This window comes from Anolis sagrei, chromosome 1 (genome assembly GCF_037176765.1).
Source record: "Anolis sagrei isolate rAnoSag1 chromosome 1, rAnoSag1.mat, whole genome shotgun sequence".
NCBI classification, from domain to species: domain Eukaryota; kingdom Metazoa; phylum Chordata; class Lepidosauria; order Squamata; family Dactyloidae; genus Anolis; species Anolis sagrei.
In genome coordinates this window covers 37,128,166-37,141,035 of record NC_090021.1, presented here as the reverse complement: position 1 = coordinate 37,141,035, position 12,870 = coordinate 37,128,166, and the positions used below count along the sequence as shown (strand labels likewise).

Genomic DNA, 12,870 nt, shown 5'->3' with positions numbered 1-12,870 from the left:
ATGGGGGTATTGGGGTAATGATACAAAAGGTTTGCTAGGGTAGACCCTCTTTCACTCAGACTCAGCCCCCCCCCCCCCCCCCCCAAATCGAAATCCTGGCTACAGGCCGGCTTGTCTCAACAACCCTGCTCAATCAGAGCTCTTGGCAGTGGAATATGCTGTTTCTCTGAAATTTTAGAAGGTAAAACTGGGTGGGCATCTGTCAGGAGTGCTCCTATTTCGTCTTCCTGCATGGCAACAATGAGGTTAAGACAGGATAGCCCTTCCAACTCCAGGATGCTATGAACAGCCCTGCTCAGGCCTTGCAGGCTCAGGGTGGTGGCTTTCGTGACTCAAGATACACGTTTTGCTTTTATATTTTGTTATAATGTTGTTATTTTATTTTGCTTTATGTTTCCATTATATATTAAAATGTGCTATTTTATTATGCTGTTCGGGCTTGTCCCCATGTAAGCCGCCCTGAGTCCCTTTGGGGAGATTGTGGCAGGGTATAAAAATAAAGTTATATTATTATTATTATTATTATTATTATTATTATTATTATTATTATTTCAAACACAACAAGGTGAGTCCACAGCAGACACTCTGCTGGCTGTTGAATTAGATCACATGTTGGACACTTCCCAAGTGTCTAGGACTATTATTATTATTATTATTTCTACCAGGCCTGGGAAAACTTCAGCCCTCCAGGTGTTTTGGGCTTCAACTCACACAATTCCAAACACCTCTTCCCTACCTGGAATTCCAAAACACAGAATACTTTGACAATGTTATATATTGTTGTTGTTTATTCATTCATTCAGTCGTTTCCGACTCTTCGTGACCTCATGGACCAGCCCACGCCAGAACTCCCTGTCGGCCGTCACCACCCCCAGCTCCGTCAAGGTCAGTCCAGTCACTTCAAGGATGCCATCCATCCATCTTGCCCTTGGTCGGTGCTCTTGCCTTTTTCCTTCCATTTTCCTTTCCATTTTCCCCAGCATCATCTTTTTAAAATACCCAAATTACTCTTTATTTAATCATACACATTGATAGTAAAGAACATACCTTCTTTGGTTGAAAATTAAACAAGAAAACATATTGACAGAAATCTTCAAGTAGTTGTACCCAAAACTTTATAAATGTTAAAACTAAACTCTTAGAAAAATATTTAATTTAAAATATTTGCATTTTTTAAAAATGTCAGAAGTTTGTGTTTACAGATCTGAAAGGACTACGAATTCTGCAGGAATATGAAAAATTGTTACTAGATTTCCCTTCAAACAGCACCTTTATGACTGTCATCTAGTCACAGAATAACTGGTTGCAATTTATCCTCTCTCTCAGTAATTCAGCTTCAAAATAGTCTGCCAGGTTCAAATGACACATTTTCTGATTGGCTAATCTCTTAGTTCCTCAGTATCACTCAATACATTAAATTGTCCCCATATATTAAGAAAAAAACTGAGCAGATGTCATAACTATGAAGATCAGAATTGGCACATTTAGTGATAAATCTGGTAAAGTTCTTTTTCAAAATGTGTGAAAAATCCATTTGCACTTTTGAATGAGTACCTTTCATTGCACAAATTATCTCCATCACTAGATTATCTCATATACTGGATCCCCAACTGCAAGCACCCCAGTCTTTTCAATTCCATACAATGATCCGAAAGGAGGAAGGTTCTTGTAGGAACGTTGTTTGGTAGAAGTACCCTTGCGATAACTATAAACAGAACAGGAAAGAATATGCTAATAAGATCAAAACAGAACTGAGCTAACATTATCATGACACAAAATGAACAAAATGCAAACAATACTGATAAAATGATAATAAACATGACAGTAAAAACATAAAAACAGCTTAAGGGGAAATACATATACACACAATGTGCCCTGTGCCAGGCTTTAGCACAGCAAGTTAAACATTAGCTGTAATAAACCTTGCCAATCAAAAAGTTGGCAGTTCAAAGCCCAGGATGGGGGTGAGCACCTGACCCTCAGCCCTGCTCACTGCCTACCTAGCAGATCAAAAACAGCTGTGAGTAGATAAATAGGTATTTATCTACTCAGCAGGGAGGTATTTCAATGGCACCATAAGGAAATACCAGGAAATACCAGCAATCAAAAGGAGGAAGTCTGTGAACAGAGTTTTTTGGCATGGAGGATAGAGTGACACCCCCCCCCCCCCCACCGCGGCCAGAATTGAGCACAACCTCCAAGACGCCGAAAGCTGGGAAAAGCCTATATACCGTTGTTTGTTTTGTCAGTGTATAACGGCATTGAATGTTTGCCAAATACGTATTCTGTGATCTGCCCTGAGTCCTCTTGGGGTGAGAAGGCGGAATATAAATACTGTAAATAAATAAATGCATAAATAAATAAATTTATAAGGAAACATTGATTTGGTTGTTCATTATGTTTTTTTCAAATCAATTAACTCTACCTTATGGGGACGCTCAATTTTTCTTGTGTGCTTTCAAATCTACTGTTAATTTATGACATCCCCATGAATTTTACAGATATTTTTTGGCAGTGAATACTCATAAGTAGTTTGCTAATGCCACTTCATGAATCAAGGAGCTATTTGCAATTCAGGATAAAGAAGTTGCAGATCATGCCAAATTTTCCTTGACAATCCAGAGCAAACCACAACTTTGGGCCAAGAACTTATGTGAGTATTTATGTTACTGTCTTTGATGCTTCTACTACAGTTGGTCATTTTTGTCTTGTACCATGTTTTCTAGCCACTCATATGCATTCCCTGTAGGTCCACTTCTTCGTTGATACTTATATATTGATTCACTTGAAGAACTCTCACAAACTACCACCTAAGGAAGACTCTATACAGTCAAAACCGGTCATGATTAATAAGGACTTACAAACTTTGATTCATAGGATTGGATTTACAACCTGTGATTTACATAGTCCTCCATGTTGAACATGAACTTTATATGACATTGGACTCACAAACCTTGATTATAAGAGAGATGCCTTTTATGAGTATGTTTGTTTGTAATACATTGACCATATTCCTTTGGATTCTGCTTCAGGAATCATTTGTCTGTCCCATGTAAGGAAGATTTTGTGTCAAGAGACTTGTGTTTTGAATCATTGTATAGTATACTTTGAACTTCGACAAGCTTTGTTTGTACATTGAATGCTCTATGATTATAGCATACAGATGAAAAAAATATTATGATTTATATTATTGGATTATATTATTGTCTATAGTGGCCTCATGCCCGTGCACTTTGGGGAATCCTTTCTCTGTATTGGTCAAGACTTCTTCCCATTTCCACAGCAGTTTGGAGGCTGGTGGTAAGGACTCCCTCCTTACTTCAAGTAGCCTGGAGACAAGAAATCCATTCCAGGATTGAGCCAGAATTCAACAATCCAGATTGGTGCCCAGGATAAAGTGTCTATGCAGAGCAACTCCCTGTTGCCATGAATCATAAACAACTCAAAATCACACAAAAACAACCAACATGTACTGAAACAAGTAACAAGAGATCTATCAGTCATACATCTGGTACCTTAGCAGTGTCTTCATTGGTTCCTTCTTGTGCATGATCCCAGTATTTGGATCAATTGTTGTGAAAATGCACCTTTAAAAAAAAAACCAACCATAATAATGCATTTTTATCAACTGATTAAGAAAAATCTTAATTTAATCTAAAAGTAACATTTTCAATCTAAAGGCACATCTGCATTGTCCACTTAGATCAGTTTGAAACTGATATTGAGGAATGTGGCGTCACTGTTGGGGGAGGTGTAATTAGATTATAAACCACGGAACCAGTTTGAGGCCTGAATGGTGATTTCACACACATAGAGGCTGGCTTCCAATCGGTTTCAGGATCCCAAGTATCTGCAGTTTGACAGTTGTTCCCCCCTCCCTGCACCCCAGCTCCCCGAGTATACTGAATGCAATTGTAATGGGGTAGGAACAAAATACTGCTGGCTATAAAGACTACAGCTCAGGATTCTCACCTGGGGCAAACCATTCTTCCTTTCATCTGAACATTACCAATGACTATTTCAGACCAAGAATCCTAAAAAAAAAAAAAAAAAAGATAAAACTGCAGATAGTTAACATGTGCACAGTTTTAAAAGTAATACATTCGATTAAATCATACTGGAAGACCTATCAATATTTATTAATTTACTCAGCAATTCTCTTGTGTGTATGTATGTGCCTTCAAGTCACTTGTTGACTTATTTGTTGTATAGGGTTTTCTTGTGCAAGCAATTCTCAGAGGAAGTTTTGCTACTTAGGGCCCTTCCACACGCCCATATAATCCAGAATATCAAGGCAGATAATGCACAATATCTGCTTTGAACTGGGTTATCTGAGTCCACACTGCCATATAATCCAGTTCAATGTGTGGAAGGGGCCTACCTTACTTCCTAGCTTGTAGAACCTGGTATTTGTTGGCAGTCTTCTATTCGAATATTAGCCAGAGCTAATCCTGCTTAGTTCTGTAAGTCTTTTGTGTCTGTATATAAATTCTTTTTACAAAGTTAAACAGCAATGCCTAGACCAGGCATGGGCAAACTAAGGCCCAGGGGCCAGATGCGGCTCCTTAGGTGCTTACCTCAGGCCCTCCTCATTTTCCCTGTCCTCTTGCAGAAGTACACAGCAACCTGCCAAGTCCTTATGCCTAAAAGATAGAGGAGGAAGTCACATAGCAGCTGAGAGCCCTCTGGAGCGCTCTCACCCACCATGTGTCTTGCCCTACTCCTGGCATAAGGGCATTGCAAGTGGCCCCTTCCTTATTCCAGGAGGAAGCCTTGAGAAAGGCACATGGCAGCTGAGAGCCCTCCAGCCTCTCTCACCCTTCTTCCAGCATAATGCTAAGAGGACAGCCCGAGGACCGGGGAGGAGGATGGGGACGAGCATCAGAGCAGTTGTTATGTGTCCCGCCTTCTGCCCGGCACAGGGATGGGGCGAGCAGCCCCGTCCTTATGCTGGGAGGACAACCTGAGAATGACCTAGGTCGGTGTGAGCTCCTGACTGTCAGCCCAGTTTACTGTTTACCTAAGCAGTTTGAAAAAAGCTTGAGATGTAAGCAGAGAAATTAGGTACCACTAAAACAAGTGGGGAGTTATTTTATGACACCATAAGGAAAAAGATTAGAAAACGCCCAGTGACCAAAAGGAAGGAGGAAGTCCTGATGGCTCTTCGTCATATAGGATGGAGTGACAGAACCCCCCTGTGGCTGGATTCGAGCACAACCTCCAAGGCACCAAAAAGATGGATGTCAGCACAGCATACCTCCTTTCTGTCCTGTCTGTCTCTGTCCTGTCTATTCAAAACGGCACTGAATGTTTGCCGTGTATGTGTACTGTGATCTGCCCTGAGTCCCCTTGGGAAGTTAGGGTGGAATACAAATAAACTGTTATTATTAAGAGCCCTGCTTCTTATCAACAGCCCTGCTCAGGTCTTGTGGGCTCAGGGCCATGGCTTTCATGATCGAAAGTCTCCCATCTAAATAGAAACCAGGACTGACTCTACTTAAATTCCAATATCAGACAGGATTGGGTGCGTCTAGACTCTGCTACTTCTATACTGCAGCTCCCTATTTCCACTTCCAATGAAATCATATAGCATATAAATTAAGATTTTGAGTAAAATCAGCATTCATTAGACCAATCAGCAGAGATCCATATTACTTACTTCTTCATAAGGTGCACATCCTGTAACAAAAATGTTTGGGCGGAAGTTTGTTATTGCAACTTTCTCTTCTAGCCGGCTGTTGAGATCATCCAAGGAAGCTTCCGAAATTAGCAAGATCGGACTGCCTTCAGCATAAGCAACCTATACAAATAAATTGTAAAAGATTTGCTGTTGATAGGGTCACAGCATTAACTGTATAACTACAAAACAAAGAACTTGAATTCTTTTTATGGAATTAGCATATTTTCATATAAGTAAATAGAGACTTCATTAATACACAACTTTTCATTAAGCAGAAGAGTTGTCTGAGGCCTAAAACTGAACCATTTATCTCAAAAGTTACTCCAGTTAGAGATTAGCATTGTTGTCACAAGTCTTAAAGTAATTTATAACCTATCTTGCCTCTAAGGCAAACCAATAAGGTTTTCTTAATTTTCCAATGAAGCTCAGAGAGGGTGACAGAGAGAAAGTCACTTGATGGATTTTCATGAACAAGATGGGATTCAAATCCTGGTTTTCCAGTGTCCTAGTCCAACACTCTACAACACAACACTGCCACATAAAATCCACATCTTCTGCTTCGAACTGGATTGTATGACAGTGTAGACTAAAATAATCCAGTTCAAATCAAATAATGTGGATTTTCTGCTTTGATAATCCGGATTATCTGGCAGTGTAGAAGTGGCCCGACTCAGTAATATATTACATGACTGATTTTATATAGATTGTCTCACTATAATATCTCTTCTTTGCTAAAAGTAAAGAGGTAAGTATGTCATTAAAGATGAGTATGCTAAGCACTGCAGCCTAATGCCAATACAGCATCACAAATTTGACTCAACACTTTAAACAATATAAATACAGTAGAGTCTCACTTATCCGACATAAACAGACTGGCAGAATGTTGGACAAAAAAAATGTTGAATAATGGTTAAAGGATTAAGGGATTAAGAAAAGCCTATGAAATGTCAAATTACATTATGATTTTTACAAATTAAGAACCTAAACATGTTTTGTAACAAATTGACAGAAAAAGCAGTTCAATACACCTTCCTTCTTTTCGTCACCATACTTGCACTAAGTTCAGGGGGGAAAAACACATAAATACTGCACAGCAACACACAGCAAACCGTTCCACATACTATAACAAACTGCACTAAACAACTGTTAGGAAAGGTGAGAAATGAGTCATAGGTTAGACGCGTGCGCCTGGTGGACCTGTTGTAATCAATTTTTGTGTTGCGGTGTCTCACTGTTAGGAACAACAAGAATGAGTACAGTCATGCTCCCAAACAAGCAGCAGACTTTTCTCGTCCCCAATGTAAGGAATGAATGTTTGAATGCATGAAGGAGAGCAGAAGAAGCAGGCCTGAAAAATCAACATGGAGTTTGCGCAAAGCATCATATGGGTCGGACTTAGCAGACTAAGTGAGGAAGCAGTAAGGCATAGCTGAACAACAATGGACAATGGACAATGAGGTGTGCAGCAAACCACGTAAGGAGTGTAAGGAGGTACCTCATAAGTTATATGGCCTGGAATGTGGATGTCTTGAACCCACAAGAACAGAACAGCATGTTCATTAAGAAGAAAGATTGACTTTGGCCTATAAATGCAGAGGACCCCAAGATTATGCATGCTTCCTGATCCGTGGCAACAGGAACATCCACACCTTTTCGGAGAAAGCTGATCATCTTCACCAGAGAAGACCTGTGTGTGTGTGTGAGTATGTGTGAATGTTTGGAATGTGTGCACGAGGGCTCTCTCTTGATGTGATTCTGATGTGATGCTATGGTGATTGTATTTCAATAAATGTTACATAAATAGTGTTAAAACCAAATTTGGTCTCTAAAGTGTCTCAGTGATCTAAACCGCCTTACTATTCCTTGAACACTCTACACAAAAGAACAGGAACCTGTTGGGGTTCATAACACCGACTTATGCATGTTTTTGTTTGTTTGTTTGTTTAGGCGCATCAGATAAGATGGAATGTTGAATAAGCGAAGGTTGTTAAACAAGATTCTACTATATACGATATTTATAAGGACACTGTCCTCCAACCTCATCTGTAGTTTCAAACTCAGGCAGGACGTCTCTTGACTTCCTTGTCATCATGTTGGGCTCATAGTGAGCTAACCGGTAAGGCCTTGTGTTCAGGAAGGTGGTGATCCATTGTGCTGCCTCCTCGCCACAGTCCCTGCCTTCACCTTCAGCTCCAAGGCGTCTAAAAGATTATGAAAGAAGTTTCAGGAATTGACTGAAAGCAATTTATTTAGTATAGTTCTTCACATTCCAAAATCACAAGGCTCCAAACTGCTTTGACCACCTGTTTACATTCTGAGGAATTTCATCTTGGAAGTATGCTACTACAGATGAATAAGGGTGCATCAGGCCTGCACAACATACTGTGACTCGTACAGAAAACTTCAACTTTGCATCTCCCATTTTATCAAAATTTAGAGCAGAATTCATAATCCCACTGGAAACACAACTATGACTAGATCCATTCTATACGAAAGATATTACTTTCAATAGTCTCATGTAACATATACAATGGTTAGGAACACAAGAAATTACAACTCAACAACAAATGGAAGGATACAAAAGCCCCACCCTGCTTGACATTCCTTGAAAATATATCAGATAATTTTTAAAAGACCAATGCGCAACACACAGGAATTAAGAGGGAAAAATAATATTACACAAATATATTTGAAGATTTAACCTAATGGTAGTTTATCTGATCTAAAATGAAAATATGTACTACCCACTAAGATTTCCATATGATGTGCCTCCAGGGGAATATTTCAAGATATCCAAACTATGAGATACATACTACCGATATGTAAGAACAGGCTTGTACCTGTCAAACAATATTGGAAATAAAATGGAACCATGATGAGATCTGACATTGAAATACCTGTAACAGTAGTACTCTTCGTTTATATGGGGCAACACGTTAAAGGGGAGCATTGAGTCACAGTTTTACATTGACCTCAGCATCTCTCAATCATTGGCAAGGGATGCAAGACTGCTTTGAACCTACTATTGAGATTTAAAACAGAAGGAGAATATTGGTCATAATACTTCACCAATTCTAGCTGTCTTTGACAGAAGGCTGAAGAACTTGTAAAACCTAGGATTTCATAGCACTGAGCCTTGACAGTTAAAGTGGTGTCAAACCCCATTAATTCTACAGTGTAGGTGTACCCCTAGTTTCCCAGGAAACAAGAGGAAAGTCTTTGTTAATACCTGCAATTCCTGACTGCATTTGTTCTTGGGAGTTCAAGAGGGATTTTCAGAGTCTTCATTTCTGGAGCATTCAGCATAATATAGCCATCTTCACAGGTCACAGAAATTAGCACCAAACGAGGCTCTTCTTTAGCAGACAACATCTCCCCATCTTCTTTCATCACAGTCCAACACCTAAACAAATGTATTTTGTAGAACACTAGTAATAAGTGTGTAGTATAGACATAACTCTATCTTAAACATCCATATATCCTCTAAAAACAGTACATCTGTTTGAATTATACCTGATAACAGGATGCAGACTTAGAATAAAATACTGTATAAAATAAAGAGTTGATATAGGCTACTATTAAGGTACATGGTTAAGTTCCTGTGGGATCACTATAATGTGTGAATGTGTGTAAAGATCTAATGTCACTGTGGAGGGAATTTCATAGCCGAGGGGCCACCACTGAGCAGGTCCTGTCTCTCGTCCCCACCAGTCGCGCCTGCGAAGAAGGCAGGACCAAAAACGGAGCATTGCCCAGGGGAAGCCTGGATGTTTTGATGTTTTACCATCCTTGTGGAAGGCTTCTCTCATGTCCCCACATGGGGAGCTGGAGCTGACAGAGGGAGCTCAACCCAGTCTCCCCAGATTCGAACCTACAACCTGTCGGCCTTCAGTCCTGCCAACACAAGGAAGTTAAAGTGGTGTAAAACCGCATTAATTCTGCAGTGTACATGCACCCCAGGTCTGCCTCAAGTTAATTCTACTCCATACATTCCACATAAGTCAGTGTGTACAATAGTACCCGCACCACCTAAGATGAATATGTACCTTGCCCATTCCTGAAGACAACAAAAAATAAATGATAATTTGCTGCCCTTTTCATGACAAGCGAACGCGGCTGCCTGAGGCCACTGTTCTCCTTTCAGCCTTGCCTTCAACAAGGTGTTGCTTCCCTCTATCTACCAGATCCCTCTCTTTCTAAGGTTCAAATTCCACATCTCTTGCAACATGTATTTAGCAACTGCCCTCCTGGCTATTGGCTTCTTTCTCCATTTATTAGCTCTAACTTCATTGCACTAGAGAATGAATCCACTTTAAATCCAGTTTCTGCCTCCTGCAGAATTCTGGGGTTTGTAGCTTAGGAAGGAGCCTTTAACAGCCTCACTAAACTGCAAACCCCAAAATTATGCAGGAAGCAGAAACTTGATTTAAAGTGGATTCATTCTCTAGTGTGATGAAGTACATATGTCAGAGTGGGGTGGGAAGGTAATCCTTGAGGAATGCAGCTTGTCACCACTTGAACTGCTGTGGCTCAATGATAAGGGAGTCCTGGGAGTGACAGCTTATGGAGTCACCAAAGAAGAAGAAAGATCTTGTAGAACTAGGGCTACCATGAGTTCATAGAATCACTAGCCATCCCCTGCCATGCATTGCTGTGGCCCAGTCTGTGTATATGTGTTTTGTGTGTGTATATATGTGTGTTTGTGTATATATGTATATGTGTGTGTTTCTATATATGTGTGGTTTTGTGCATGCAATGTAATGTTTTTGTTTTTGTTTTTTGGCTTTTAAAGTCTCTTCTGCTGTGTTTTTCAGTGTTTTTATGAGTGATGGTCACTTGTTGGCCTAATAGGTGTCTTGTGTCCTCATTTGGTGTCAGTTTTAATGCAGTGGTTTTTGATTTATGTCAATCCCACAAATGAACATTACATTTTTATTTATATAGATAAAATTGGAAGTGACCTTGTGGGCCATCCAGTCCAACCCCCTGCCAAGAAGCAGGAAAATTGCATTCAAAGCACCTCCGACAGATGGCTATCCAGCCTCTGTTTAAAAGCCTCCAAAGAAGGAGACTTCACCACACTTAGGAACAGAGAGTTCCGCTGCTGAACAGCTCTCACAGTCAAGAAGTTCTTCCTAATGTTCAAATGGAATCACCTTTCCTGTAGTTTGAAGCCATTGTTCCGTGCCTCCAGGGCAGCAGAAAACAAGCTTGCTCCCTCCTTCTTATGACTTCCTCCCACATATTTATACATGGCTATCATGTCTCCTCTCATCCTTCTTTTCTTCAGGCTAAACATGCCCAGTTCTTTAAGCCACTCCTCATAGGGCTTGTTCTCCAGACTCTTGATCATTTTAGTCACGCTCTTCTGGACACATTCCAGCTTAACATCTCCCTTCAATTGCGGTGCCCAGAATTGGACACAGTATTCCAGGTGTGGTCTTTTTTTTTTTTTTTTAAAGATTTTATTTAAATACAATAACAACTTACAAAATAGACAAAACCCAAAACAGTGAACATTTTACAAACACATAACCCCACCACCAAGGCCTGAACAAGTATAATTTCCTTCACCATGTATTTATAAATCAGCCATTAATCAAATGTCATCTCCAAAATTCCTGACCAACCAAATTCTGTTGTTTTCCATTTTCGCTCTCTAAGACATATTTAATAAAGACCGACCAGTATGTCTCAAAATCCGACCTGTTAATTTCCCCCCTGAATACCCTCATTTCCATTGTTAGTTTATCGTTTAAAGCTACATTCCAAACTTCCCTGTACCATGCATCCAGTGTTAGATTGGTTATTATTTTCCAGTTCTTTGCTATTATAATTCTTCCCACTGTGAGCAAAATAGTCACCAATTCTTTCTTAGTTATTTCTACATTCAGCTTCGTGGTGTCCATTAATAATGCTAACCTAGCATCCGGCATAATGTTTAATCCTATAATGTTGTTAATTTCGATAAATATATCCTTCCAAAAATTCTTCACTTGGGGGCATTCCCACCATAGATGAAAATATGTCCCTTTGTGTTTGCCACATCTCCAGCAGAGGTTACTTTGCTTGCTATCCATCTGATGTTGTTTGACTGGCGTAGTATACCATCTCCATATAACTTTGTATACATTTTCTTTTAATCTTATTGATAGGTTCTTGGCCACTCTCCACTTCAGGACTCCTTTCCAATCAAAATCTGTCAGAGGCCCTAGGTCTCCTTCCCATACGTTTTCTAACTGCTTCAGCCCTATTTCTTCGCCAATTAATTCCAGGTGTGGTCTAACCAAGGCAGAATAGAGGGGTAGCATGATTTCCCTGAATCTAGACGCAAGACTCCTATGGTTGCAGGCCAAAAACATGTTGGCTTGTTTTGCTGCTGCATCACATTGTTGGCTCAAGAATGGTGCCAAAATTTTGCAGCAGGCATGGGCAAACTTCGGCCCTCCAGGTGTTTTGGACTTCAACTCCCACAATTCCTAACAGCCTGTCGGCTGTTAGGAATTGTGGGAGTAGAAGTCCAAAACACCTGGAGGGCCGAAGTTTGCCCATGCCTGTCTTAGAGTGGATGCACTTCTTGCACTCTTGGGCCGCCTGTCCCTTCCTCTTCTGGACTCACCTGTCGCTCAAGGCTCCGCTGCGGAGTCCCAGCTCGGTCACCTCCGCTCTGTCCACGGAGAGCCCACGGCAGGACTTGAGCGGGTAGAGGAAGAGCCCCGAGACCGTCCCCACTCGCCTCATCCGCAGCTCAGGGCTCCCACGCGCGCGGAGCCATCGCCAAAGAGCAGCCAGCCCCAGGACTAAAGCCAGGGCGGAGCAGACCTGGGAAGGTGAGGGCCATACATGGGACATGATGGAGCGCAATGAGAGAAAGGGAGGAGAGAAGGGAGACAGAGAAGGTGGGAAGAGGAAAGGGAAAGAGACTGATGAGAGAGGGAGAGAAAAAGAGAGAGAGAGAGAGAGAGAGAGAGAAGGAGGAGGAGGAGGAGGAGGAGGAGGAGGAGGAGGAGAGAAAAGAGGAGAGGGAGGAGGGAAAAGAGAGGGAGGGAGACAAAGGGGATAGACTCATAGAATCATAGAGTTGGAAGAGACCTCATGGGCCATCCAGTCCAACCCCCTGCCAAGAAGCAGGAAAATTGCATTCAAAGCACCCCAGACAGATGGCCATCCAGCCTCTGTTTAAAAGCTTC

The 12,870-nt window shown here is 41.0% G+C and overlaps 1 protein-coding gene across 2 annotated transcripts; it reads right to left on the bottom strand.

Annotated features, from left to right (window-relative positions):
* Nucleotides 1-1,251: 1,251 nt before the first annotated feature.
* Nucleotides 1,252-12,612, bottom strand: LOC132761400 (mitochondrial amidoxime reducing component 2-like). 2 transcript variants are annotated; one of them, XM_060754225.2, is made up of 7 exons: nucleotides 12,300-12,612; nucleotides 8,910-9,083; nucleotides 7,719-7,881; nucleotides 5,660-5,800; nucleotides 3,973-4,034; nucleotides 3,516-3,587; nucleotides 1,252-1,705 (listed from the first exon to the last, which is right to left on the bottom strand). In XM_060754225.2, the coding sequence occupies exons 1-7, from the start codon at nucleotides 12,530-12,532 to the stop codon at nucleotides 1,582-1,584; spliced, it is 969 nt and encodes a 322-aa protein (XP_060610208.2). In that variant the 5' UTR covers nucleotides 12,533-12,612; the 3' UTR covers nucleotides 1,252-1,581. The 2 variants fall into 2 exon arrangements, with proteins under 2 accessions (XP_060610208.2, XP_067319933.1); XM_067463832.1 differs by lacking the exon at nucleotides 12,300-12,612 and adding an exon at nucleotides 9,732-9,821.
* Between the last annotated feature and the right edge of the window lie 258 nt (nucleotides 12,613-12,870).

Excerpts from the sequence above, each read along its gene's own strand:
- LOC132761400 (XM_060754225.2), bottom strand. The coding sequence starts at position 12,532 with ATGTCCCATGTATGGCCCTCACCTTCCCAGGTCTGCTCCGCCCTGGCT. Across the intron at positions 4,035-5,659 it reads GATGTGCACCTTATGAAGAA|GATTCTTGGTCTGAAATAGT; the intron begins GTAAGTAATATG and ends TTTTTTTTTTAG. Across the intron at positions 1,706-3,515 it reads CCAATGAAGACACTGCTAAG|TTATCGCAAGGGTACTTCTA; the intron begins GTACCAGATGTA and ends TTCTGTTTATAG.